Source organism: Myotis myotis, unplaced genomic scaffold, assembly GCF_014108235.1.
Source record: "Myotis myotis isolate mMyoMyo1 unplaced genomic scaffold, mMyoMyo1.p scaffold_m19_p_8, whole genome shotgun sequence".
NCBI classification, from domain to species: Eukaryota; Metazoa; Chordata; class Mammalia; order Chiroptera; family Vespertilionidae; genus Myotis; species Myotis myotis.
The window spans coordinates 11414105-11440337 of record NW_023416390.1 but is presented as its reverse complement, the minus strand read 5'-3'; the positions used below and the strand labels follow the sequence as shown (position 1 = coordinate 11440337).

At 40.6% G+C, this 26233-nt stretch overlaps 1 protein-coding gene and 1 pseudogene across 1 annotated transcript; one reads left to right on the top strand and one right to left on the bottom strand.

Annotated features, from left to right (window-relative positions):
* Positions 1-25797, bottom strand: CD28 (CD28 molecule). Its single transcript, XM_036320627.1, has 4 exons — positions 25619-25797; positions 6406-6762; positions 6026-6150; positions 1-612 (listed from the first exon to the last, which is right to left on the bottom strand). The coding sequence occupies exons 1-4, from the start codon at positions 25773-25775 to the stop codon at positions 484-486; spliced, it is 768 nt and encodes a 255-aa protein (XP_036176520.1). The 5' UTR covers positions 25776-25797; the 3' UTR covers positions 1-483.
* On the top strand, positions 17835-21223 carry LOC118661435 (annotated as a pseudogene).
* Positions 25798-26233: the final 436 nt, after the last annotated feature.

The window sequence follows — 26233 nt, the reverse complement described above, 5'->3', positions numbered from 1 at the left end:
CCTCTCCCTTCCTCTCTCTAAAATCAATAAAAACATATTGAAAAATAACTTCCTCTCTCTAAAATCAATAAAAACACATTGAAAAATAAAGTAAAAAGTCCTTCAATTTCACACTTTACTTGACCACCACGTGCAGAGGGGTAAGAAAGGAGTAAAACTGTAAGCAGATTTTAAGGCTAACAGAATTCACTCACTTTTTATGTTCTACCCTAGCCTCTCAATCAAGTCAATAAATATATAGCAAGTTTGAATTTTGGTCGTGACACTACAAGACTTAGTCTGCAATGGTAATATTTTTAAACTTCATTTCAGCTTCTCAAAGTGATGTCATTTGGTCAAGTCGGTCAAGAAAAATTGTCATTTGTGGCCCAACAGGGGCCTGAGGTGGCCGGCTGAAGACGAGGCGGTCCTTTCCTATCCAGAGCAGTGGTGTTGAGCAGGTGAAGAGGTGTCAGCCGGCTGGCTTCTGGATAGGGGTCCATGTCAGGAGCGGTAGGCCGCAAAGTCTCTTGATGGAGCATAGGGATGGTAGTGCCTGCGGGTGGGCCCCAGCCTCCGTGGGGTCATGTTCAAGTAGTCGCTCTGAAGGACCCTGTTCCTCTTACTCTTCATCTGCAGAAAAGAGAAGTGTCATTGTGAAGGGCCAGAGACATGGAGGGAGATGTCAGTTCTAAGACTTTGGAGGCAACTATTCAGACCACAGACTGTCACATGAAGCTGAACACCAGAATTCATTAAGCACCTTGGACTTGAATCATGACGAATCAAACCTAACTACTTTGGACTCTTCTAAATTAACTTGAAAAATCTGAATCAGAGAAGGTATCTTAGAGAAATGCACCCCTGTTATGCTCAAAGAAGTCATTTAACCTGAATTTCAAAAGCATATCTCATTTACATATCTGCTGTTGATACATAAATACTCTTGAAGGTCCTTCCTCTTTTGCAAAGGTTAAGCATCCCCACTGCATTCTTCTTACTTTAATCATTTGTTTAACAAGCTGTTTTTCCATAATTAACCAGAGAGGGCCTTCAGCCTTCAGAGATTGGAGTAATTATAAATTTATAGCAGTGGATTCCAAATGGGAAGATAGTTCTAGGCAACTAGTTGTATTTCTATCCCTTTATATGTATTTACATTTCCTGGTCCTCAGGCTCAGCTCCCTCTGGAAGAATTTCTACGAGGGGTGAGAAAAGTAAGATGATACTTAACCTGGAGCAAGAGATATTCTTCCATAAATCTTAGCAAAGTTTGGATTAAGGAGCATCTTGTCTGGATCAATAGGATGGTAAAATTTATGTATTTGAAAAAAAAAGACCCTCAAAATTCTAAAATTAGAAAGTCATCCAGATTTCTGGATTCAGAATTCTCTATTATGGAAAAAAAAAAAAGCCTATTTCCTGGCACATAGGCCTGATGCATAAGTAGAAATGTTGGACATGAATGATATGAACTCCTACTTAAATAAGTAAGCAAATGACTTCAGCTCTGGCCTTATTTCCTTGCACTTCTACCTGAGCATTTCACACCTTCCTTGTCAAAGGGGCATGAGTAAGTATTAAAGAAAGGTTGGAAAAACACTGACCTCCACATTACTATATATGAGTAACATGTTTTCAGACCTCATTTTCTTGAACTCTCAGCAGCATTCTTTATTATTGATTATTCTCTCCCTTTTGAACCACTCTTCCACTTTGCCTTCCATGAGGTGGTACCATGGTCAGAGAGGCAGGTTTTCACCCTGTCTCTCTGACCATGCTTTCTGGCCTCCTCTGCAAGCTCATCCTTTTCTAACTAGCCATTCAGTGTTAGAGTTTCTCACAGCTTTGTTCTAGGCCTTCTCCTCTACTCACTCCATTCTCACTCTCCCTAGGCAATCTCATCAACATTCACAGCTTCAATTATCACCTAGTCACCCAAATTTATATCTCTAGACTAGAGTTCAAAGTCATTTTGAATTCAGCACATCTAAAACAAGAGCCCTAGCCAGTTTGACTCAGTGGATAGAGCATTGGCCTGCAGACTGAAGGGTCCCAGGTTTGATTCCAGTCAAGGGCATGTACCTCAGTTGCACGTTCCCCAGCCCTGGTCAGGGTGCTTGCAGGAGGCAACCAATCAATGTGTTTCTCTCACATAGATTGTTCTCTCTGTCTCTCCATCTCCCTTTCACTCTCTCTAAAAGTCAATTGAAAAATAGCCTCTGTTGAGGATTAAACAAACAACAACAACAAAAAACCCTCAAGATCTTCCCCTAAACTCAGGTTCCTCTCCGAGGATTTCTCATCTTAGTGAGTGACACTACATATATAGAGTTGCCCAAGCCAGACTCCTAAGCCTCATTCGTGCCTTGCTACCTCCAGCTCCTTATCCCCTGTCCTAGAGGACATTTGACAATGTCTGATGACATTTCGGTTGTCACACCTGGGAGGAATGCTACTGGCATCTAGGGGGTAAAGGCCAAAGATGCTGCTAAATATTCTACATTGCACAGGGCAGCCCCCAATGACAAAGAATCTTTCAGCCAAAAATGTTAATAGCTCCAAGACTGAGATGTTCTAATCTAGAATCTGGTCATGAAAAGAAACTGGAATGAAAAGGGAGCAATAGATATAAAACATATCATCAAATTAGCATGAATATTGTGAGACTGCTTGACTCCTCCTTCTTGTTCATACCCAAGCTGACTGAGGACTTGAGCCTGGGTGACTTAGAAGGATGGTGTTCCATCCATAGACATTAGGCAAGGCAGTAAGAAAAGTATATTTGAAAAAGGTTATAAATTCTGCTTTAGTCATTTGGGACTTGAGATGATGGATGGGTTATCTAGCTGGAACTAAGAAGAGGATAGTATTAAACACACATAATTGGAGGATTCGTTCAGAGAGAGGTAGTCATGGAAACCAAGTGCAGGCGGGAAGCTGCTCTTCAAACGTCTTGATTCTATATCCTTTCTATAAAAGAAAGGCAGGAGTTTTCTTGGGCACAGGGTTACAGCAGGACAGGAATAAGGACATGAAAATTTCTGCTCCCAAATCAATGTGGAAGTATAGAAGGCTCTGATGATGCCCTGGGAAGCATTTTAGTACTTATTCCAACCTTGAAGACTCCCCTTACCAGATTCCCAAATGACAGTCTTTGTCTCCAGACACCCCAAAAAACTATAGCTGGTATAGAAGGCCCAACAATGAAGATGTCTTGGTTTTGGGTTCTCCAGGTTCACACAAAGACTATGAAAGATCTGCTGCAATACTTCCCATGCTTACTCTCACACTGTTATCAGATGGTAGGTTTAGTCATTATCACCCTAATTTTAAACAACAGTAGGATGGAAATGACACATGCATGACTGAAAACACTATACAGAACCCACAGTGTCCATGTGCATCTAGCATTTGCATATATGTTTGCAGAGTACTCACCTGATGTATCTGTGTGACTAGGTCACCTCTCTGACCCTTCACCATCAAATGTCTGCTAAAGACATATGATTTCAGGACCCATCTACCTTGCCCTTCCCTTCCCTGCAGCCCTTACCCACTTGTTTCCTAGGAGCAGCAGCATGACACAAGGTAATTCAGTAAATAGAGGACTGAGTGAGAGTAACAGGTGCTGGTCTGTGGCAGTCTGGCCAAGGGGAACTCTTTATTTATTCAAATGTCAGCAATAGGTCAAGAACTGAGATAGAATCTGCAGCTGCTCCCAAAAACCCACTCAGCCTAGAACTGCCTACAGTAGCACGTCAAGCCCTCAGGAAGTTCCGGAAAACAGCAATTTATACCAAGGTACAGTGCAGACCAGCCAAAAATAGGATCCCAAAAAAGTACCCAGGAAATGGCTAAACTCTAAGGATCCCTAATGGCCTGGCTGCATAGCTCAGCAAGGTGCTAGTTGCTTAAACAGTAACAGTTGCAAGAAAAGATGAGCCCCGGGTGAAAATGCTGTATTATTCTATGAAATATAGATATATGTTGTGGGGTAACCAAATTGACTATAAGAGGCCACAGATGATAAGATATACAAAACACTTTAATTTCCCAGTTTATAGGGATCCTGTAAGACAGAATAAGACAAAAATAAATTTTTTGAGACAAAGCAAGATGAATCCCACTGGGAATTAGTGGTACTGCCAAAGAAAAACCCATAGTGTCTATGTTGTTTCCAAGTTGAAAGTAAACTGTAAAAACTCCTTAAAAATGAGAAGCTAATTTTGTCCCTTCGGTTAATAATCAGTACCCTTCTGGCCACAGAAAGTTAAAGCAGTTCCCAAAACTACTTCCTGCAAAGCTAGTAAATTACATTGTCCTAGGTCAGCATATTATAGGGGAGCACCTGTCCTGGAAAGGTACCCAAAAACCACTATACCTTGCTTTTAAATTAAGACATTGAGATTCCCGATGGGATCAGAAAAAAAAAAAAGCATACCAAGAATTAAGAGTCTAAATTCTTAAATCATTAGCAAACACCACAGTGGTTCAAAGCTGGAAGGGACCTTAGATGAAGACACAAGGATCCAGAAAGATAATGGACTCGGCTAACATCTGAGGAAGAACTTAGGCAATATTCCACTGCATAAAAGGCCCCCATCAGGCTCAAGCAACTTGAAGAAGGCAAGGCTGACAGGCACATTCTCAAGATGATATCTAGTATAAAGGATTTCCAGGAACAAGCAGCCACTTTGTTCCCTCCCCTGAAGAAGGTAGAGATTGGGCAACAGGCAGCATGACCAATGTTCAGAATACCCCGAGAATCTTCTAAAATGGGAGAAATATGTGGGGAATAATCGAGAGGTAAACTTTGGAAACAGACCAACAAGAGATTGACAGCAGCCCAAGTTGTATCTATCATTGGTATGATTTGTGAATCCATGGCTGCCCAACTTGGCCCAACACCAAGGCTGTATGTAGTAAGTACAATGGCTACACATGGCATGGCTCCCAGAAATCTCTGACCCATCTATGGTTTAGTTAAATGAATGGAGTATGCCTTGAAGATGGGTGTTATACTTCAGACATATTTATTTAAGTCCTCAATTTGGCTTCCATGGAGGTTATGAGGTTAAGCATCACTAAGTATTAAATGTACTTAATCCTAGATAGATGGCAAATATAAAGAGAAATAGTCCTTTATCCTTGAGGAGCATACATTTTTTGTTGAAGGAGTGAACGACTCATACATGCATATGACTTTTAGAAAACATTTCAAAGACAAAATGAAATCATTACATGATTATTCTGTATAAGAATAATGTGTATATAAGAACAGGAAGTCCCCCGAGTAAGGGAAAGATCCTTGATAAGGAGGTTCCCTTCTTAACAGTAGATATGATCATCATGATATCCTCAGACCTCAGCAAAAAAATTCAATGCTGAAGTAGGTAAAAAAAAAAAATACACCAAGTTTAGGCATGAAATTTGCAAAAACTGGTAAACTCCAACTCAGTGATGAGAGCTCAGAAAAGTCTAATTCTCATTATAGTTTCATAATGACAGTACCATAGTTGGTCTCACAAAATTCAACTGTTTCTGAGGAGATAAAAATATGACTCAGAAAAACAGACCTAGTTTCTTTGCTAGGTTTGAATGCATAATTTCAATGGCCAAATTTCTCATGATTTTTTCACCCTGAGCCAAAGTTCTTCATTGACTTCAATTGTCTAGATTCCCAAGTTGCTTAGATTTTTATACATATGTACACATTAAAACTATTTTATATGTCATAATAAAACTGCAAATGGGGAGAAAAAAAAGTAACTGCCCTTGGTACCCCACCCTTATTTAACATTTAGCTTTTTATTCTGTTTGGCCACCTAACCAGTGCCTTCTGGAAAATAGAATGCCCATCAGATTTGTATCCCAGAATAAGTTGGACAGGCTAAAAGAGAACCTACTTCAATCTCGCAAGGGAAAAGGAACTAATAAATATCACATGTTAAACAGAAAATAAACTACATAGGCAACATTCTTCAATATGATCAGATCGTATGTGGCAGAAAAGTTTACATAAAAGCAGTGCTGCTTCTCTTACCCAGTAAGTAAAAAGAGCCACTGTTACTAGCAAGCTATACAAAGCCAAGACTCCAACAACCACCACCAGTGCCCAAAATGGCTTAGAAGACTCAGGAGTTCGGTGAGCTGGACAATGATGATTCTCTGAAAAATAGAATAGAGTGCATTAAATGACATGGGAGTGGCACTTGAGTACATTTCCTTCCTTCTGAACATTATGGAAGAATGTGAGAGGGACCAAACTATGCAAAATATCACAAGCTTAGAATGTGTAGGCTTCCTCTTTGGTCTATTCTCTTTGGGATTTATCCAATCCCACTACTCATCAGGACCTAGTTTTCAAGGCTACAGTTGAAAACCATTACTTTAAAGTGGTACATTCGTAGAGTTGCATGTTACCTTTCACATGGATAATGGTTCCATTGCTCTTCTCATTGTCGATGTAAGGAGGAGGATACATGACTTCTATTTTGCAGAAGTAAATATCCGTTTGGTTAACAAACAAGTTCCAGAGGTAGAATGTCACTGTTTCGTTGCCCAATTTCCCATCACAGTGGAATCCTGTTTTTGAGCGAAACTGAAGCTGATGGGAGTAGTTGCCATTCACAACACAGACTTCCACAGCACTATCTGCTCCCTTATAAAGGGATGCCCGGAACTCCTTTGAAAAGAGATTGAAGGTATACTTGCAGCTAAGGTTGACAGCATTGTTGTACACCACAAGCATGGGTGATTGCTTCACCAAAATCTTGTTTTCTGGAGGAGGAAAAATCATTTGTTTAGAACAGGGTATACAGACTTTTTTCTGAAATCAAAGTAAAGCAATTAACAAAATAAACAGATCTCCTACATGTATCTTGGGAAGGTGTCATGCCCTGAGCTAGACAAGACATATTAAGCAAACTACTGGAGTATATAGATGCTACAGAGTATAGTAACATTGTTTGTCTTCCCTTCCTCTCCCTTCAATTCCTCCTTCTCTCAGTGGGTGCCAGGAGAAGGAAATCAAACTGGGTAACCATCTAGGGTTTCTCTCCAGCCTTACTCAGTTTCCCCGACCAAGTCCTCCTTTTTAAAAAGTTCTGCAAAGGAATCCTAATCTCATCTTTTTTCTTATATCAGCTCTCAGAGTCAGATCAGGAAGAATTTGAATGCCCATTACAACAGAATCCAAATAATTAGTAACAGAAACACAGTTCCTGGAGGGCTCAGTAAACAGAAATACAAATACCTAACCCAAACTTCCTGTAAAGGAGGGAGATACTGGCATTTCTTGTTGGGGTTGATTCTTCCAATCAGAACCTGCCCAATGATTTCTTCTAAGTACACAAAAAAGCCAAGCAAAACAAAGCCACACATAAAACAAGTTGGATTTTCCTATCGAGACAGCTTGAACTTTTTTTATTCTTTACTTGTGTACTTTTTAGTGCTCTTAGGGAGTATTTGTTGAATGAATAATAAATAAGCTAAACTTATTGTTGAGGCACACATTTTGGATAAGGATTTAATGAGATGGCTGTTAGGCTTAGCTGCGGATGATACAGCCAGATCACCATCTTTCACTTATTGGTTATTTAATGAGATCCTATTATTTTCACAGCAGTATACAAAGAAATGTAACATGTGGTCCTTGCTTTCAAGAGGCTTGAAAACTAGGGATCTCAAGGAAATACAAATCAAAAGCTGAATGAATTGAAGCATATAAAACGAGGTGTTCAAAATGTAGAACCTGCTGTATTTTGAAAGTCTAAAATAAATATAAATGAAAAGATTGAAGACTGATGGTTCATTGAGCACATTCATTTACCCTAAAAGATATTATTATCTGTAATTTAAAAACTAGCAAACACATAAGCTGGAATTAAATAATTTTGTGGCACTATCATGAGTGAGTACTTAGAATTCAAGTGGTCTCATTGTCATTATATTAATGGCCATTATCTTAGCATAGCTTGTCAAAATATAGTTAATTTACAAAAAAAAAAATCTTTGAAAGCAATTAATTCCTGCAACTTTTCAGTTCAATTTTACAGACATGATACTTTCAACTAAGCAAGATTCTCAGGGAGTTGTAGATTGATCTTGGTAATACATAAAGTGGAAAATAACATTCTAGTATTTTCAAAATGGTGTTTTAAAAGATACAGTTGACCCTGGAACAATATGGGTTTGAACTATGCAGGTCCACTTGTATGCTGTTTATATGCTGAGTTTTTAGATAAATACTGTAAATGTATTTTCCCTTCTTTATGGAATCTATAGGGTTCTCTATATACAATATCATGTCATCTGCAAATAATAACAGTTTTACCTCTTCATTTCCAATTTGGATACCTTTTATTCTTTTTGTCTGATTGCTGGCCTCATAACATAAACTTGGGAGTTTTCCCTCCTCTTGAATTATTTGGAATAGTTTGAGAAGGATAGGTGTTAGTTCTTCAAATGTTTGGTAAAATTCATCTGTGAAACCATCCAGTCCAGGGCTTATGTGTGTTGGGAGATTTTTGATGACTACTTCAATTTCATTAGTTGTAATCTTTCTATTCAGATTTTCTGATTCAGTTTTAGAAGATTGGTTTTTTTGTGTGTGGGTGTGGGTGTGTGTGTGTGTGTGTGTGTGTGTGTGTGTGTGTGCGCATGTTTGAAGAATTTACCCATTTCATCCAGATTGTCCAATTTGTTGACATATACTAGTAGCTGTTTGTAATCTTTTCTTAGCATTCTTTGTATTACTTTTATGTCAGTTGTTACTTCTCTATCATTTCTTATTTTATTTATTTGGGTCCTCTGTCTTTTTTTCTTGATGAGTCATGTTAGACGTTTATCAATCTTTTTTATCTTTTCAAAGAACCAGCTCTTGATTCCATTGAGTCTTTCTTTCTTTCTTTCTTTCTTTCTTTCTTTCTTTCTCTCTCTCTCTCTCTCTCTCTCTCTCTCTCTCTCTCTCTTTCTTTCTTTCTTTCCTCTATTTCATTTATTTCTGCTCTGATATCTATTATTCCCTTTCTTCTACTCACTTTGGGCTTTGTTTATTGCTCTTTTTTTAATACCTTTAAATTGAAGTTAAATTGTTTATTTGAGATTTTTCTTGTTTCTTGAGGTAGGCCTGCAATGCTATGAATTTCCCTCTTAGGACTGCTTTTGATGTGTCCCAATGATTTTGAGATTCTTGTATTCTCATTTGTTTCAAGGTATCTTTTGGCATCTTCCTTGCTATCATTATTAATCCATTCATTGTTTAGTGACATGTTATTTAGCCTCCATTTTTTGTTACTCTGATTGTGTATTTTCAGCTAGCTGTCTTCCATATTACTGATTCTATCTCCGGCTTCATCCAACTTACTGTTTATTCCATCTAGTGTGTTCTTCATTTCAGATCTTGCATTCTTCATTTCTGGCTGGTTCTCTTTTTATGGTTTCTCTGTCCTTTTTATGCTTTCTATCTCTTTTTGAAGTTATCAGCAAGTTTCTTGAGCATCCTCATAACCATTTTTTTGAACTCTATATCTGATAAATTGCTTGATCATTTCATTTAGCTCTTTTTCTAAAGATTCCTACTATTCTTTTATTTGGGGCACATTTCTTTGTCTCCCCATTTTGATTTTCCCTCTTGTGAGTCTACCTAGGTCAGACCTACTAGGTTAAAAGAGAAACATTGTCAACCCATCTATTGTATTTGCTTATGGTGTAAAAAAAATTGCCTTGACTGACATTTCTATAACTGAATTGACAAGTTGTTTTGATGATGAATTTAGTGCTTTGCTTTTCAAAGTCTTTCCTTCAGCTAAACCAGCTAAAGGTGTGGAGACAGGAAGCAGTAACCTCAAACCTCTTTCCCTCACAACTCCTCCTTGACAACAGACAACATGAGAGTAGATTGGAGGTAAGAAGGTACTTATCTGCTGCTTATGAGCAAGGCATTGAGAGCTATAAGATTTCTCACAGATAATCTGTGAATCTTGTGCTATAATTGACTTCTGGAAAATTGAAAGTTGCTTGTGCTTCCATGAGAATGGAGTGGAAGAGAAAGCTTGATTACAACAAAAATCTTCCCCTTTATGCCAATTGTAAGTAGGTCAATTACTATATTAATAACCAAATCAGCCCTCTGCACAGGTGGAGTGGATAACCATCTGTAAGGTGTTGCTCCAAGTACCAGAGAAAGAACCTTGACCCTGAAAGGATCTGCATGTTGATTTGTTAGTAATTATAGCCCTAGGCAGTTTTGCTCAGTGGATATAGAGCATCGGCCTTCAGACTGAAGGATCCTGGGATCAGTTCCAGGCAAGGGCACATACCTCAATTCCAGGTTCAACTCCTGGCCCTGGTCAGGATGTGTGCAGGAGACAACCAATTGATGTGTCTCTCTCACATCAATGTTTCTCTCTCTCTCTCTCTGTTTCTCCCCCTCCCTTCCACTCTCTCTAAAAGTCAATGGGAAAAATATCCTGGGGATTACAAAACAATTAGTAATTAAATGGTGCTACAAAGCATTTTCTCCTATTTTATCTCATATGAACTCCATATTAACATGTGAAGTAAATAGGCAAGGTATTCATCTTTATGACCATTTTATATGTGGAAAAACTGAACTCAGTGAAGTCAATGACTTGCCCAATGTTATAGGACAAGTAAGTGACCCTTAAGACTTGGCTCATACCTCACGGCTCCTAATCTACTGTTATTTTCTCTCTGCCAGGATGCATCAAAACTTCAACACAATTTCAGTGATTGATTTTAGATCCTCTAAAAGTTGGGCTTGATATAATTGGAAGGTACAACATATCTAAATTGAGAGCTAGGAAGAAGAATATCACTGACCGGGGGAGTAAATGGAGTGGGAAAAGACAGGACCAAGATAAATTCCATTTTCTCCACCATTTTGCTAGAGCCCCATCCTACAAAAAGTACTAAGCTGTAGGAAAGCTGGAGATGATCTATGTCAGTGGTCGGCAAACTCATTAGTCAAAAGAGCCAAATATCAACAGTACAATGATCGAAATTTCTTTTGAGAGCCAAATTTTTTAAACTTAAACTATATAGGTAGGTACATTGTTATTAACTTAATTAGGGCAATCCTAAGGCTTAGGAAGAGCCATACTCAAGGGGCCAAAGAGCCACATGTGGCTCACGAGCTGCAGTTTGCCTACCACGGATCTATGCCAATCCCTTGATTTCTGGGAAAGGTAGCGGAAAACAAATTAAGTAAATAACTCTCTAAGCAAGGTCACACAAATGGTGGAAGAGCTAAGGTTTTGTTTATTTGTCTGTTTGTTTATAAATGATTCTAGGGGCAATGTTTTGAAACATGAATGAATAGAAAACCAGCTTTGTGAATTCAGCAAAATTGACTTAATTTCTTGGTCATCTTTAGAAAAAGTATGTCTCCAAACAGTCTGTGCCTCTAATGCACATACAGAAAACATTTTGCTTACCATTCATTTGCAAAGACTTTCTGAAGGGCATAGATGGATCCCAGATAAGGTCTACAGATAATTTGGTCACATGAAATGCCTCATAAATTATTTCAGATCCACAAGCAATAATTATACCATGGCAGCTCTTTCATTTCAGCTTGCCCAAGTGTGCAAAAGGCTTTGAACATGAACATCTGTCAATAATAAAGTCTCTTTTCAGTCTAAACCTCATTTGGGGAAATCCTTAACTTCAATCTTTGTGAATTGCATTTATTTGTCATGTTTAAGTTCCATACTTCATATTTCCTTTTCTTTATTATAGCACCATAGAGAAATAAAATACCACATGGAAACTGATGAACCAGAGAGTAGAGTAAGCAGCACTCAGTACCTAAATCTGTATTGGGAAATTAAAGACACAGTAGAATATACACAGTAGATATTTAGTTAGCAATCTGACTTCCCTTCAGAACCTCTTAAGAACTTTTTTGGGTTCCATTTCAGCACATCCCAATCAGAGTTTCTTTTGCAGTTTAAAAATTAGGTTGGAAAATCCTAATCACTTCTATTCCATTTTTAAGTTCTGATTGTACAGAATTCAACGTGTTAGGCAGGAAACAAAGAAAATGAAAGCTTTCTGTTTTCAACCATTTTGCCCTATGATATTTGTGATTATTTTGTGAAGGTAACACTGGTTTCCCTAGCACAGAAGGACACCTCCCTCCCCACCACAGAGCTGGTGAAGTTACCATAACTTCGCTCTGAGTGTATTTCCTGCACAGGCCCAGGATACCCTTCAACATGTGACCATCTGACCACTTTCTCCTTCTCAGTCCTATCTAAGCCATTAATTCTTAAGAGAGAAAAAAAATTATCAAAACGATCAATAGGTACTTTCTGAAAATAAATTTTGATGTGTCAGAAAATTGTTCTTTGGCATTCGAACTCCTACCGTGACAAAGTCCTGCATTCATTCAGCAAATAAATAATGGGAACTAATGTACTAGGTTCTTGGGAGACAGGAAGATGTAAGAAATGCAGCCTTTTCCTCTAGGAGAAATTCTAAGGCAGGTGCACAATTAGCTACACTCCAAAGCCATGTATGGTGCATGAGCCAGATGACATGATTCTGGAGGCTTTGAGTAGGCTGGGCTTTAGCTGGATATGAAGTCTGGGGCAAATCTAGACAGGCTAAAATGAAGGAAAGAACTTTTAGTGTAAGGGTTTACTGGAGACTAGCAGAGCATCCCATTTACTTAACAAGGAAGGAAGTGAGGATGGATGAGCCTTTAATGTCAAGAAAAGGCATGTGGATTTTACTAGAAAGGCAATAGGAGACATTAAAAACATCTGAGTTCAGAACGGAGTGGTAAATGCTACTTTGGGACGTTAACACATTAGTGCAGGATGTAATGATTTGGAGCAAGGCTAGAGTGGAGGCAGAGACCCATGGGGGGCTGCTGCAATAGTGTTGATGTGAGCTCACAGTGTCTGAACTGGGGGTGGCAGCTGGGATAGAAAGGATGGACAAGTCATTGGTGCTTGGTTATGCTTGGTGATGGTGGACAGGAATCAAAAATGATTTTATAGCTTTCTACATAAATGTCCTGATAGTTATTCAGCTAACAGATAAAAAGAAATCCCACAGGTATCAAAGGACTTCCTCTATTAATATATTATTTTCTAAATGTATATTTTAATCCAGTAACCATATTTGGGAAATATATTTTTCTCTTGAGTCACATCATTCTGAGCCTTCATTTAAAATAACTCTAAAAAAGATGAGAGTACATATATCCCATCTGTCTCATTCTCCTTAAATCTTCTATTTCCAAAAAACCTGCTCAGGACCACCTTGGCACATACAGAATCTTCTAGAAGTTTGAAAACAATTGATACGTTGAAAATCAACATTACATAACAAAATAGGGGAGAGAGAGCAAAGACAATATGTCCCTTAAGCTCTTGCAGTCATTTCAGAGCATATTAGTATCTCAGATCCTGGTTTGCAATCTCTCCAGGAGATTTCAGAAATGGCTGGCTTGCAATTCTTCGTATTTCTCTATCAGATCATAAGAGCATCTACAAAGTGGGAGGGTGGTTGAGTTACCTTGATAGAGCTGATAAAAGCCAGAGTTTTTATTCCACTAAAGCAGCATTTTTAAGCCAGAAATATACCTGTGATGTCTTCAAGTCCAACCCCTTCATATATCAGATGAGAAAACAAAGGCCTAGAAAAGCTATGCCTCAGTGTGACAGACTTAAAACTCCCAGTCACATCCTCCTACCTTGAAAGATCAGTAGCTTTGACTTTTGAGCTTGAAAAAAAAAAAAAGAAGGTGAAAAGAATAAAAGACATGGCCGTTCCAAAGCCAAGGGCAAGCAGTCACATCTTTGTTTCAAAAAAAACACATAGAGATGCTGAGAGTACCTTTCCTGACTAGAAAAGAGAGCCCTGCCCCTGATGGTGGGCAGGGTTGGGCTGAACCTTGTGTGTTATCTCATCCATGAGCCAAGGCCACGCCCAGCTACAATGAGCATTTTTGAAGGCTCAAGCAAATTCAAGTACGCATGGGCCTCAAAGTCAAGGTCTGTACTATCCCAGTGGCCCTTGCAGATATATAAGTTTAACACGAAGACCTGTTCTTAGAGAAATATATATATATATATATATATATATATATATATATATATATATATATATATACACACACACACACACACACACACACACACACACACACACATATATATATTCTTTAACATTAGGTTTGCCAGTACAAAATTGCTCATCTCCCCTAGCTTCATCCTCACACATCTCTGTCCCTATAAATCTCCTTTCTTCCTCCCCATTTTTCTTAGATATTGGTCCTCCTCTCACTAGTCCCCCATGCTCCAAATCATCCCCCTCTTCATCTTTTGGAGAAAACTGCCTCCATCCTCCTTTTTTTCTTCTATCTCCTCCTTTCTTCCCTAACAGCTCCCTTCCCCTCTAACTTGCAACAGTACACACACACACACACACACACACACACACACACACTCACACTCACACACTCACACTCAAGACCAACATTTAGTTCCTTCCACATGTCAAACGTAACAGTCACTTCATTTGCAGGTATTTATTAAATACCCGCTATGTACAAAATACAGTGGTAAACATTATAGCTTATAAACGTTCTTAATTGTTTTCACTTTAGTAATTTCCTGCCCTTTTTCTTAACCCGTTAAAAGTTTTATCTCCCTTCCCCACCACTCTGCCTAAACTCAAAAGTCCCAACTCCCCTCCTTTGAGCCAAACCAGTGGCCTTCCCAAGTTATTACTTACTTCTCCTTTCGTTAACCAATTAATGCTATTAACTACTGTGGGGGTTTTTAACTCTTTCCTCCTCTGACTTTAATACTTCACTGGCCTTATTCCCCTGGCCTCTTCAAACACATTCTTGGTCTCCTTCACTAGCCCACCATCTCTTCAGCTGACTCCTAATGAGACCATTTTTCTTCTTACCCAGTTCCCATGTCTTCAGCTTTGTACTGGACATTTTTCTGACACCTCAAGCTTTTACTTCAAACTGAATTTGTCTAAAGTTAAACACTATTTTTCTCCAAAACTCAGTTTCACAACCCCTTGGTTTTAGGTGGAGATAACACCATTCCTCTGTTAAGCCAAAAACCCTGGCATTACTCTTGACCCTCCCTCTCTTTTGCCTTCATCCCAAACCAGGCTCTAAGTCCTGAAACTTCTACTTTCAGAACATCTCTCATAAATAATCACTTCTTTCTAGTCCCACCTTCGGCACCCAAATTCTAACCTACTACCCTCTTCTTGGTAAAATGACAGTTATGATATAATCTCCTGGACGTTTGTCTCTACAACCATACCTATTCTAGACCGTCCTACTTCCAAAACCTTTCAGCTTCTTCACAATGCCTTGAAAACTGTAAACTTCTATTATCAATATTCAATCCTTTGTTTGACCTGATTCTACCCTACCTTCCCAAGTCTTCCAACATTCAGACTGTCCATTGGTTCCAAAACATAAAACAATATTCCTTGTTTAATGTCTTTATTTGTATTGTGTCTCCTTCCTGAAGCAACAGAGCATTGGTGAGACATGAACCCTGGAGAAAGAGTGTCTGGATTTATTCATTAGCTGTGTGACCATAGGCAAGTTGCTGTACTACTCTGTGCCTCAGTTTCCCCATCTATAAGATGGAGATAATTATAGAAACTGCCTTATAGGATTTAGGGGAAAGTAAACGATTTTATACAGAAAAAGTCAGGTAGAACAGTACCTGGCACATTATGAGTGCAAAATAAATGTTAACAGCATCCATTTACATCCTATCTTTCTCTAAAATCCAGCTCAATTCCCAACCCTTCATAAAGGCTTACTATTCTATGTTAATCTTACTGAAGTGTTTCTATTCCTGGTCATGGCATACGCCTATGTCACAGGCTCAATCCCCAGTAGGAGGCTTACAGGAGGCAGCTGATCAATGATTCTCTCTCATTATTGATGTTTCTATCTCTCTCCCTCTCCCTTCCTCTCTCTGACATGAATTTTTTTAAAAAGAAAGAAAGAGAGAGAGAGAGAGAGAGAGAGAGAGAGAGAGAGAGAGAGAGAGAGAGAAAGAAGAAGAAGAAGAAGAAGAAGAAGAAGAAGAAGAAGAAGAAGAAGAAGAAGAAGAAGAAGAGGAGGAGGAGGAGGAGGAGGAGGAGGAGGAGGAGGAGGAGGAGGAGGAGAAGGAAGGAAGGAAGGAAGGAAGGAAGGAAGGAAGGAAGGAAGGGAGGAAGGAAAGAAGGAAAGGAAAGGAAAAAGATTGGATAAGTAAGATGGGTCCACCCTAAAAGCAATCAAAAATGCCAGGAAACATTGCAATGTCATCTTTCTATAAGCATCTTCTTGGAACCATCAGCACAACTTCCTTTCCTATACATTGAGAGCTGTCTGAGTTCCCTCCCATCTCTAAATATCTGTGGTTAAACTCTAGCAATTCAATGGATTCTTCCGCTTATAACCATTTCCCACAAAATAAATAATGTAAACAGAGTATCATGATGGTAGTCCTTAATGGGGGGAAAATTTTAGAAAGATTTCACAATTCTCATTTTTACTTCCTTGAAGCTAAAAGTGGGGTTTTTTTTTTATCTGTCACAGAACCTAGAATAGCCCATAGAAGATGTTAATAAATATCTGAATGAGCACATGAATAAAGGCCTGTGTTACGAAAGCATCAGAAGAAGCAAGCACTTTAGAAAACAGGAATCCAGTACTTTCAAGGCCTGCCATTTACAAACACCCTATTTAGTCCCCCAAGGAGCCTCATAGTTGAAAGAAACAGTCTCCTCATGTGTGCCCACTCTCAACCACACTTCATGCAATAGAGTCTGTGGCTCAGAAATGGAACCCTCCTGGACCCACCTTCCTAAAGCTGATCTTAAACTATGGATCCTGAATATTAGTAGTTCTCAATGTCAAGGAAAATCCTCAGGTCACGTGGAAATTGCAAACACAGCCACAGTGACATTCTGACACTTCACCATGTGTCAAGTATCCCTCAGCAATGAAAAGCACAGCCTGTTATCTTCTCGACAAGAAAAAAAAAAAAGTCAAAGTCAAACACCCACCTAAGTTCATAGCAAGGAAATCTATGTCATTGTTAAAATGTAAGACATTTCAATAATTCAGATTCTTATGTGAATGAGTGGGTGATGAATAGAAGTTACTGCAGTGATCAATACATTACACTGCGGATGGTGAGCCAACAAAGTGACCCCGACACTGTAGAAAGGGGCTCAGCATTAGATCAGAGGTCAAGTGAACAGTGAATGAGTAACTCTGATGACACCATCAGGAACCATTAACCTGGTTTCCCTGGCAGCCAGAGTCCCCAAGATAACGAAGATGATGACGAATGAAAAGGATGAGAGTCATGATGATGCAGAGATAAAGTTGCAGCTCGAAGTTATGTAAGAAATTCTCCACCATAGTACAGGCTCTCTTCCACAATGAAAACATAAACACAGCTAAGCTACATGGTAACACACACAGACTAAATTAAAATGCCTATGAAATTAGGATTGAAATACTAAGGCCAAAGAAGTCTCGAGTCTCTTTTTCACATCCTGTAAAGGAGTGACTGAGTAGCAGTTGATCCCATTCAGCACATCTTTCTTCTATAGTCATCAAAATGAGAGTAACAGGCAAGAAGTTAGATACCTACTTCCCACTTCTCAGTTGGGCCTGGGCTACCTTCCCTCCAGCTTCAGAAACCAATGTTCATGCAATGATTCTCAGACTGAAAGCTCTGGATACATTTTTTTTATGACAATGCCATGTCATTGGCCAAAGGAGTCAAAGAAATCAGCATAAAAGTGACATACACTGGCAGGTGCGAACAGGAATGACGCCTGGGCCAGGGCAAGCCAAGTGGTGGGGACGACAGATGGCAATAATGGCCACAGCAGCAGGTGCAGCGGGCCAGGGGACAGCGGTGGGCCTGGACATTTATCAATGGAAGCACGGGGACCCAGCTAGCAAGTTTGGGGAGATCCCAGAGACAGTATGAATTGGATGTGCTGGGTGCAGGTCTGGCTGGGCAAGCACTACAAGAAAGTGTGTTCATGAGGATGCACCTACTAATAAAATGCTGGCTAGGCTGCGGTGCAGCTTCTTCACTTCAAGGAAGATGCCTTTAGGAAGTGTGTCACCAACCCGGCCTTTACCAAACTCCTGGCAAAATGTTGTATGGATTTCAAAGCTGGAGGCACCTTGTGTCACATTCTTGTGACTGCTTACACATATAAAAATGAACAGGGATAGTGGAGGCTTGATCAACAGAATCCATCCCAAATGGATCATAACCTTGAGATGTTTATGAACACTGAAAAGACATTGGTGCAGCCCTAGCCGGTTTGGCTCAATGGATAAAGCATTGGCCTGCAGACTAAAGGAGCCCAGGTTCGATTCCGGCCTAGGGCACATGCCAGGGCTGCAGGCTCAATCCCCTTCAGGAGGCAGCCAATCAATGATTCTCTCTCATAATTGATGTTTCTATCTCTCTCTCTCTCCCTTCCTCTCTGAAATCAATAAAAAAATATACATATTAAAAAAAAGACATTGGTGCTAAGCAATTGTCTGACCAGACCCAACATCTACATAATTCTAGAAATTGATCTGAAGTTGGCTAACAAATTGAAAGATATCATCAAATGACATCAGGGGACATTTACTGATGAGAAGTCAAAGCTTCCCACCACATTTATCCATATCCTTCCTCACAAGAAGATGAAGAGTGGTTGAGACCCATGATGAGAAAAGACAAGCAGGTGTTAGTACATTAGGGGTTTTATCTGGACAGCTACGATACTTGGGTCCATAGTAATTACGTTAATGTAGAAAATGAAGATCTACCAATTCCAGAAGATCCATGGAAGGTTCATGCAAAATGGATTTGAGACACTAATGTTTTCAATGAATGGATGAATGAGAAGGATTATGAGGTCGACAGAATACAAAGCCCATGAGTTTTTGACAGCAAATTTCAATGAAGAGTGAAGAGCCAGTCAGAAGTCCAGAGAGAAGGGATAGAAAGGCCTTAGCTAATGCTCTGAAGAGGCAACATTCACCTTCCTCTCCACCTCCCACACCCACAGACTCACGGAAGAAAAGTGGAAAGAAAGGCCAAGCTAATCTTGATGGGAAATGCAGATATCAAAAAAAGGAAGATAACCAAGAAAATCTTACCAAGGATATGGAAGACCCAATACTTGTACCCAACATAGAGGAAGTGGTACTTCCAAAAAAAAATGAAGTCCAAAGAAAGATAGTGAAAATACACCTGTGAATGAGGCACTTAGCTGATCTAGATAAGAATGAAAAAAACAGTCACAACGGGAGGAAAGGAAGATGAAGATCCCTTAAAGGTGATCAGAGTCATGCAATTAACTTTGGTAAAGATAATGAGACAGAGAAGACCAATAACATTACTATTCCTAGCTATGGTCATGGTTTGGTTATAACTGCATTCACCTTGAACAACATGCTCTTCCTGAGTTTTTCATTGGAAAAAACAAATCCAAGACTCCAGAGATATATTTGGCATATCAAAATTTATGATTGACACATATTGCCTAAACCCCCAAGAATATTTGACCATGTTGGAGGAACTTGACTGGAGATGTGTGTGCTGTGATGAGAATTCATGTCTTTCTAGAGCAGTGAGGGGTTTGTTAATCACCCAGTGGATCCAGAAAGTCAACCCATGGCAATGGGACGTCCTTCCTACTCCTCATTTCAGTGTATTGACTGATACACCCTCTGGGCTTGTGCCTCTACATCTTCAATCACCTCAGGTCCTGAGAAGAATAAGGAAAAACCAGTTGATTTGCAGAACTGTGGTCTCCATACTGACATTTACTCACACCGGAAGAGAGTGGACTTGAGCAGGAGACCGGCTACTCCTGAAGGCCCTGGAGATGTATAAGGATGGTTGGAACAGTGTCAAAACATGTTGGAGGTCATACTCAGGATGAATGCATCCTCCACTTTTTGAGGCTTTCCACTGAGGACCCATCTCTTGAGGACTCAGATGCTTCCCTTGAGCTCCTGGCCTGCCAGCCTGTCCCCTTTCATCAAGTCAGGAAACCCACTCATGAGCACTGCTGCCTTTTTGGTATCTGGGGTGGACCCTCCGTGTGGCATCTGCTGCAACAAAAACATCTTCACAGGAGTTTTTGTGGATCAGGGACAAGGTACCCCAGGAATTGGCTGAAGTTCCTATCAAGAAAGTACAAGCAGTAGCTGGATTCCACCTACGGCCTGGAGAGGAGCTGCATCTCAGGCATGGGCCTGAGGAGCCAGCAGAACTTGAAGGAGCTCAAGAGGGGAAAGTGGGAACAGATCCTGATGGTCAGCAGCCTGAAAAGGCAGAAACAAAGGAGGAAATGAAAAGGATGACGGTGAGAAAGCACAAGAGCTAGACAACGAAAAATACCAAGAAGGAAGAGGCTAGGGAAGTTAGCGAGGAAACCAAATCCCAGGAAAAGGGAGGCCGAGAACAAGGAACTCAGTGCCACTTGTCAAGAAAGAAAAAGTGACATTGGGAGCAACAGAGCAGAGCGTAACATTTCTGAAAGAAACGTAGCCACAGCCACCGCAGCTGCGCTCGCCTCGGCTGCCACCAAAGCCAAGCACCTGGCTGCCCTGGAAGAGAAAGGTCAAGGTCGCTCTCCTGGTTGAGACACGCGTGACGAAACTGGAGATCACACTTGGGCATGGTGAGGGGCCGGAAACGATTGTGGACAGAAGGAGGCCTAGAACAGCGGCAGCACCTGCTTACTGAACGCCAGGACTTCCACGTGGAGCAGCTGAAAGCAGCATGGGCGGAACCCTTCACGTGCACACTAGCACTCCAGGGGGCCTGGCCCAGCCCCGCGGGGAGCAGCAGGGCACCCCGGCATGATGCTGCGCCAGCAGTGCCCGCCCCCCCTCACCCTCTGATGCAGCAGCGGATGCTGTCGCCCCACCCACCCCAGCCACGTCACACCAGGCCCAGCTTCCATGATGCCTGGGCAGCCCGTGCCAAGCCGCATGATTCCCGTCATTGCAGCCAACATGCACCCCCGCCCTCGGGGAGTGGCCCTATTCATCCCCAGCTGGGGTGGGGATGGCAAAGACTTACGTCCCTCAGCTTCCTGGGGTCTCTTTGAGGATTTTCTTCTCACAGCCCCAAGCAGGAGTCCCATCTCCCATCTCTCCCCATTCCTCATGCCACCGTTCTCCATGCTCTGACACCCCTGCGTTAGGTCCTCAGCCAACACTCAGGGGAAGCCCGGGTGACAGGGTGCCCTGGTCATCCTAAAAGTAACCCTTTTTCCCTGCCCTGGTGTGGGCATTCTGTCTTTACTATTCTTGCTCTCCTGCAGTGTTTTGCTTTGTCTTATGCCTCTGTAAATAATGTTTTATAATCATTATCTTTTTTTTTTTTGTCATTGCTTTAATGGAGAGCATCCAAAATGAATAGGAACCAAAACATGGTGATGGGCAGGGAGGGTAGCCAGCGGGGACAAACCTTAAGGCATTGTAAGTGACCTTATGTCTGCTTATCTGAGTCAAGAATGGTGCTGATGGTGAAATTTCATGAGGCTTTTGCCACACGGAAATGTGCCAAAATTCAAAAGGATGGGGGAGAGGGACTCCATTGATTTTTCTCCCTCGTGAGGACTGTGAGGGCCTCTGCCCAGCCTGGCAGGTCCCACCCCTTTAGTGCCTGGGAGGGGGAAGCACAGGCGTAGCACAGATGGCTCCCTCCCAGGCCCACAGGTTCTGCTTTCTCTGCAGATGGTTTGTTGGATGAGGGTGGGTGTTTCTGTTTTTCTGAAGGCAAGCTTTGAGGTGAGCTTTGAGGGCTGGCATGTGGGGAGGCATTCCTTGGTTCCTGGGACTAGCCAGGAACGATTTAGGGGCCACAGGCCATGGCCACCCAACGAATCTACTCCAGTATTCACTGCTTGTATGCATTCTTTTTCTCCCTCTTAAAGGAAAAAAATAGTGAGTAGATAGTGCTGAACATTTTAGCTCATAGAACTTGGTTAGGATGGCTGGGGTGCTCCCCACGCTACCTCTTGCAGTAGCCAGGTGAGTGGAACTTAGTGTGCACTGCATGCAGGAAATACTGGGAGGAGGACAGTCACACATGATAAAAGCTGAAAAATAGTCATATGGAACTTATACGCTCATGATCATAGAGTAAAGACCTGAAGAAGGAGGACAGTCTATGTCTAAAGAAAGAGAGACAGTGAGATCTCCTACCTACCCTTAGTACAGGTTTGAATGGGAGGGCTTCAAAGTTAGGATCACAGATTCATTTCTATTTCTAGTCTGTCTGTGAAAATGACTCATTCTATTTCCTGACATTGATATATCGATATTAATTTTACAGTCCTTGCCGTAAAGGTCCTTTCTGGGTGGTTGCCTTTGAAAAACATAAAAAGTAGTACCTTATTGTAGGGAACGGTGGTAGAGTAAAAGACAATTCTTAAGCAAGGTCTATACTTTGGAAATGTCCATCAAATTTACTTGAAATGACAAAAACACCTAATCAATTTCTGAACAGTGGGGAAAACTGGCTACAGTGTATTGAATGTCATGTAGATTCAGCAATTTGCTGGTTACATCGCATTTTTGATGTTCCTTTTTTTACCTTACTTTCCCACGTCCAGCCTCAGAGCAGCCTTTTTTTGTGAGAGGTGGGTTACTCCCTTTCGTGTACAGCTACATCAGAGGGGTCATTTGCTGAACTAAAAAGTGAAGTTTTTAATTACCTTGCTTTGCTGATCATTGCGATGATTAAATACCATCGTTCTGCCTTCCTGGATCGCTCAGAAAAAGACATGCTGCGGGAAATGCAGCAGCACTGGAGGAACCAATCCTGTTCAAATTGGCCATTTTGACGGTTTATTTGCTAAGATTTAATGACAATACATGCTCTCATGGAGAAAATAAGTGGTGTCGTCCTGATTTTGTCTTCAGAGTGAATAACTAGCTTGCTGAAAGATAGCCAATATTGGCTGCACATCTACACACAATATGCACACTCCTTCCATCGCCAGTCCCAAGTCAGGCTCCTTTCCAGGGCCTGCTGTTCTGAGCTGGACTCCTATTCCAAAGCCCAGAGAAATCCTGTTATGGATCTCAACGGCACAATTACTCAAATCTGGTGGAAAACATGTAACTTGAGCAAAGGAATTGTCTAAGTTAAGGCTTCCTCACACTTTCTAGGTCATATTTCTTTAATTTGGCCATAAAGATCTTTCTAGGGCAGTGGTTCTCAACCTGTGGGTCGCGATCCCTTTGGCCGTCGAACGACCCTTTCACAGGGGTCGCCTAAGACCATCCTGCATATCAGATATTTACATTACAATTCATAACAGTAGCAACATTACAGTTATGAAGTAGCAACAAAAATAATTTTATGGTTGGGTCACAACATGAGGAACTGTATTTAAAGGGCCAGAAGGTTGAGAACCACTGTTCAAGAGTGTCATTAAAATCATGAAGAATTAGGGTAGGTTTAACCTTCCTAGAATAAGTATTTTAAACTACACTGTGAGCCAATGCATTAGGATTATTAAATTCATGGGGGGTTGGGGGGGGCTGTTCTTCTGTACTTTAAACACACACATACCTTCAACACAGACATACCAGTAGCCTCTCACAATCCTAAGGAGGACGATTACACTCTGACCAGAGAATGATCTTGCTCTTTCCTCTTATAGGGTAAATACAGAGAAACAGAGAGCGCATGGAAGGGTTGGCACCACTGATTAGAATGGACTATACACTTGTGCATGCTGTCATTGCGTTTTCTCAAACGTGTTTTTATTGGAAGAAGCATTTCAGAAGTGCCCTCTCTACCCCAAACCCTTTCCTACTTCACTGGCTGACCACTCAGCATCAAACCCGAAAAGTTATTAGGAGGGTGATTTGGTGTTTGAAAAGCAGATGTATTTTAAAGTTGAAAAAAACAAAGGTTTTGTGTGTGTGAACACTCTGACTGCTTTTTTAGCTACCCCCTTTTAGCAGATGTTCTAAAGGAAAAATATAAAGCTTTGAGTCGTGCAGAAAAATACCTTCAAAGGACAGTGAATGAACTGATGGCAGATGGCTTTCCACAAGGCACTTCAGCAAAGTGCTTTGTGTACAATCACCCATTTTAGTTTTCCGCCAGAGTGAGGCTTCTCCTTTTCTGCCAGTTCTTTGCTGTCTAATAAACTAAGGCATTTTAAATATTATTGTAAAATAAATTTTAAAGATCCCTTAAAAATAGAGTTTAAAAACCTTTGTAAAAATAAATGTAAAAGTACTTTTTAAGTGAATTTAGTAGTTCTAAATGCTTGGTCTTAGACACTGGGGCAAAGCCTGTCTCATCACCAACTTGTGTTTCGTTATATGAACACCTTTTATAAATACACACAATTTGTAAGTGTCCTCGCTGGCACACCAAACAGTGAAACAGATGGGCATATATGTAACTATCGTACTTATGCAGGTTGGGAAATTATACCCTTTGGAGCACGTGCACGTGATATTTAAGGACAACAAATAATGCGGTCTTCTCACACCAAAATAAATGAAGTAGAAAATTGAAAGTACTGGTTTTTCAATGTATCTTCAAGGGAAAGAAATAACTCTATTTAAACATCCCATCAACCCTATCAGTCCAATTTTTGAGCCACACAAGACCCTTTTCCAACTCTAAGACCAAGCTGAACAAACACCTCACCCTAGCCCACCAAAGCAACAAGTTCCTTCTGTTTGGAATTGTGATTTTTCTAAAGACGATTGAACCTTGGGTGTGTCTGCAGCTATAAAATTATAACCCACATCATGTTAGGTGGGATAGCATAATGGTCAAGAGCATACATAGACTCTAGCATCAAACCCTGGTTCCAACAACTAGTACCTACATACCCTTGGGCAGATTAGCATTCCTACCCCTCCATCCCTTCATCTGAAACGGGGTTTGTAATAGTGTTAGGTGTATCATCCTCCTCTTCCTCATCATTGGGACCCTAAGGGATTTTAACCTAAGAGAATGGATTTCACCCCATCATAAAAACAAAACCAAAAAACCTAATTTATTAGCATCTGTATTGTGCCCGTTTATTTAATAACTCCAAATTCATTTTGGCACTCATGCAATTCTGGTAGACATGGTAATCACAAGTAACACTTACTGTGCCAGCCAAGCACTAACTACACTGAGCATTTTACATGGATCATTTCATTTTATCCTCACAATGACCCTGAGATGAGGTTATTATCATCGCCATTCCACACATAAGGAAACTGAGGCTTAGAGAGTTTAAACACTAGCCTCAGCTTTCTTAGCTATTGAGAAATGGGTCTGTGACATGAATGCAGGCAGTCTAATTCCAGAGCATTCAGAACAAAACTGCTATTAGTAGTTTTCTTAAATTAAAAATATATATATATGACATTTTCAACTAATAGCTAAATAAATTTTATTTCATTCCAAAAAGATGTTCATTAAAATATCATAATACAGCCTGAGAACCAGTGGGCTTCTAAATAGCAGATTGCCATTTTATAGCAAAACTACACTTCAAATACCCAAAATTCACGGGTAAAACTCAGAGAAGGAAAGAAATCAAAATCGTTTACCTGCTACTTGAATTGATGGGAAGAAGTAGAGAGCCAGGAGCAGCCTGAGGATCATTGTGCTAATGGTGGGTCCGAGCTGCAGCCCCTCCTCCTGGAGGAGCCCTAAGTGTGAGGTGGGTTGAGGACGCACTCGCCAAGGCCTGCGAGTCTCCGTCATCTGTGGCCACCCCCAACTTAACTTCGCTCGGGCACCTGATCAAACCACATGTCCTCAAACTTCAAGGCATTGTTTCACACAGGATATACCATTGTTTTGATGACTTTAGACTTTTCTTTTAAAGGCATCCTTTTCTTGTTACTGAAAAAGATTGCCAGTCACTCTATGATGGGCTCATGAGAATTATTCTCCATAGTCTGTGGCCACAGCTGGGGAAAATCGGTGCATGGAATACAGCAGGAATGTAAGGGTAGACAAACAAGGTATTCTAAAGGACGGATAAAGCCTCTCACAGAGGAGAGATGGGGATAGACGTATTGTTACAGTTAAATGACAACAATAAGAATTACATTGAGGATTTGGGAAAATTCAGACCAGTGTTGAAAGGAGTCATAAATATTAGGACTTGAACTTGTGTTTTAGACATAGGTAGCCCTTTGGAGAATTTAACACAAGCA

Coding starts and splice junctions, on each gene's coding strand:
- CD28 (XM_036320627.1), bottom strand. CDS start 25,775: ATGACGGAGACTCGCAGGCCTTGGCGAGTGCGTCCTCAACCCACCTCA. Junction 6,763..25,618: donor CCCATCAATTCAAGTAGCAG/GTAAACGATTTT, acceptor TTCCTCCTCCAG/AAAACAAGATTTTGGTGAAG. Junction 6,151..6,405: donor AACCATTATCCATGTGAAAG/GTAACATGCAAC, acceptor TCTATTTTTCAG/AGAATCATCATTGTCCAGCT.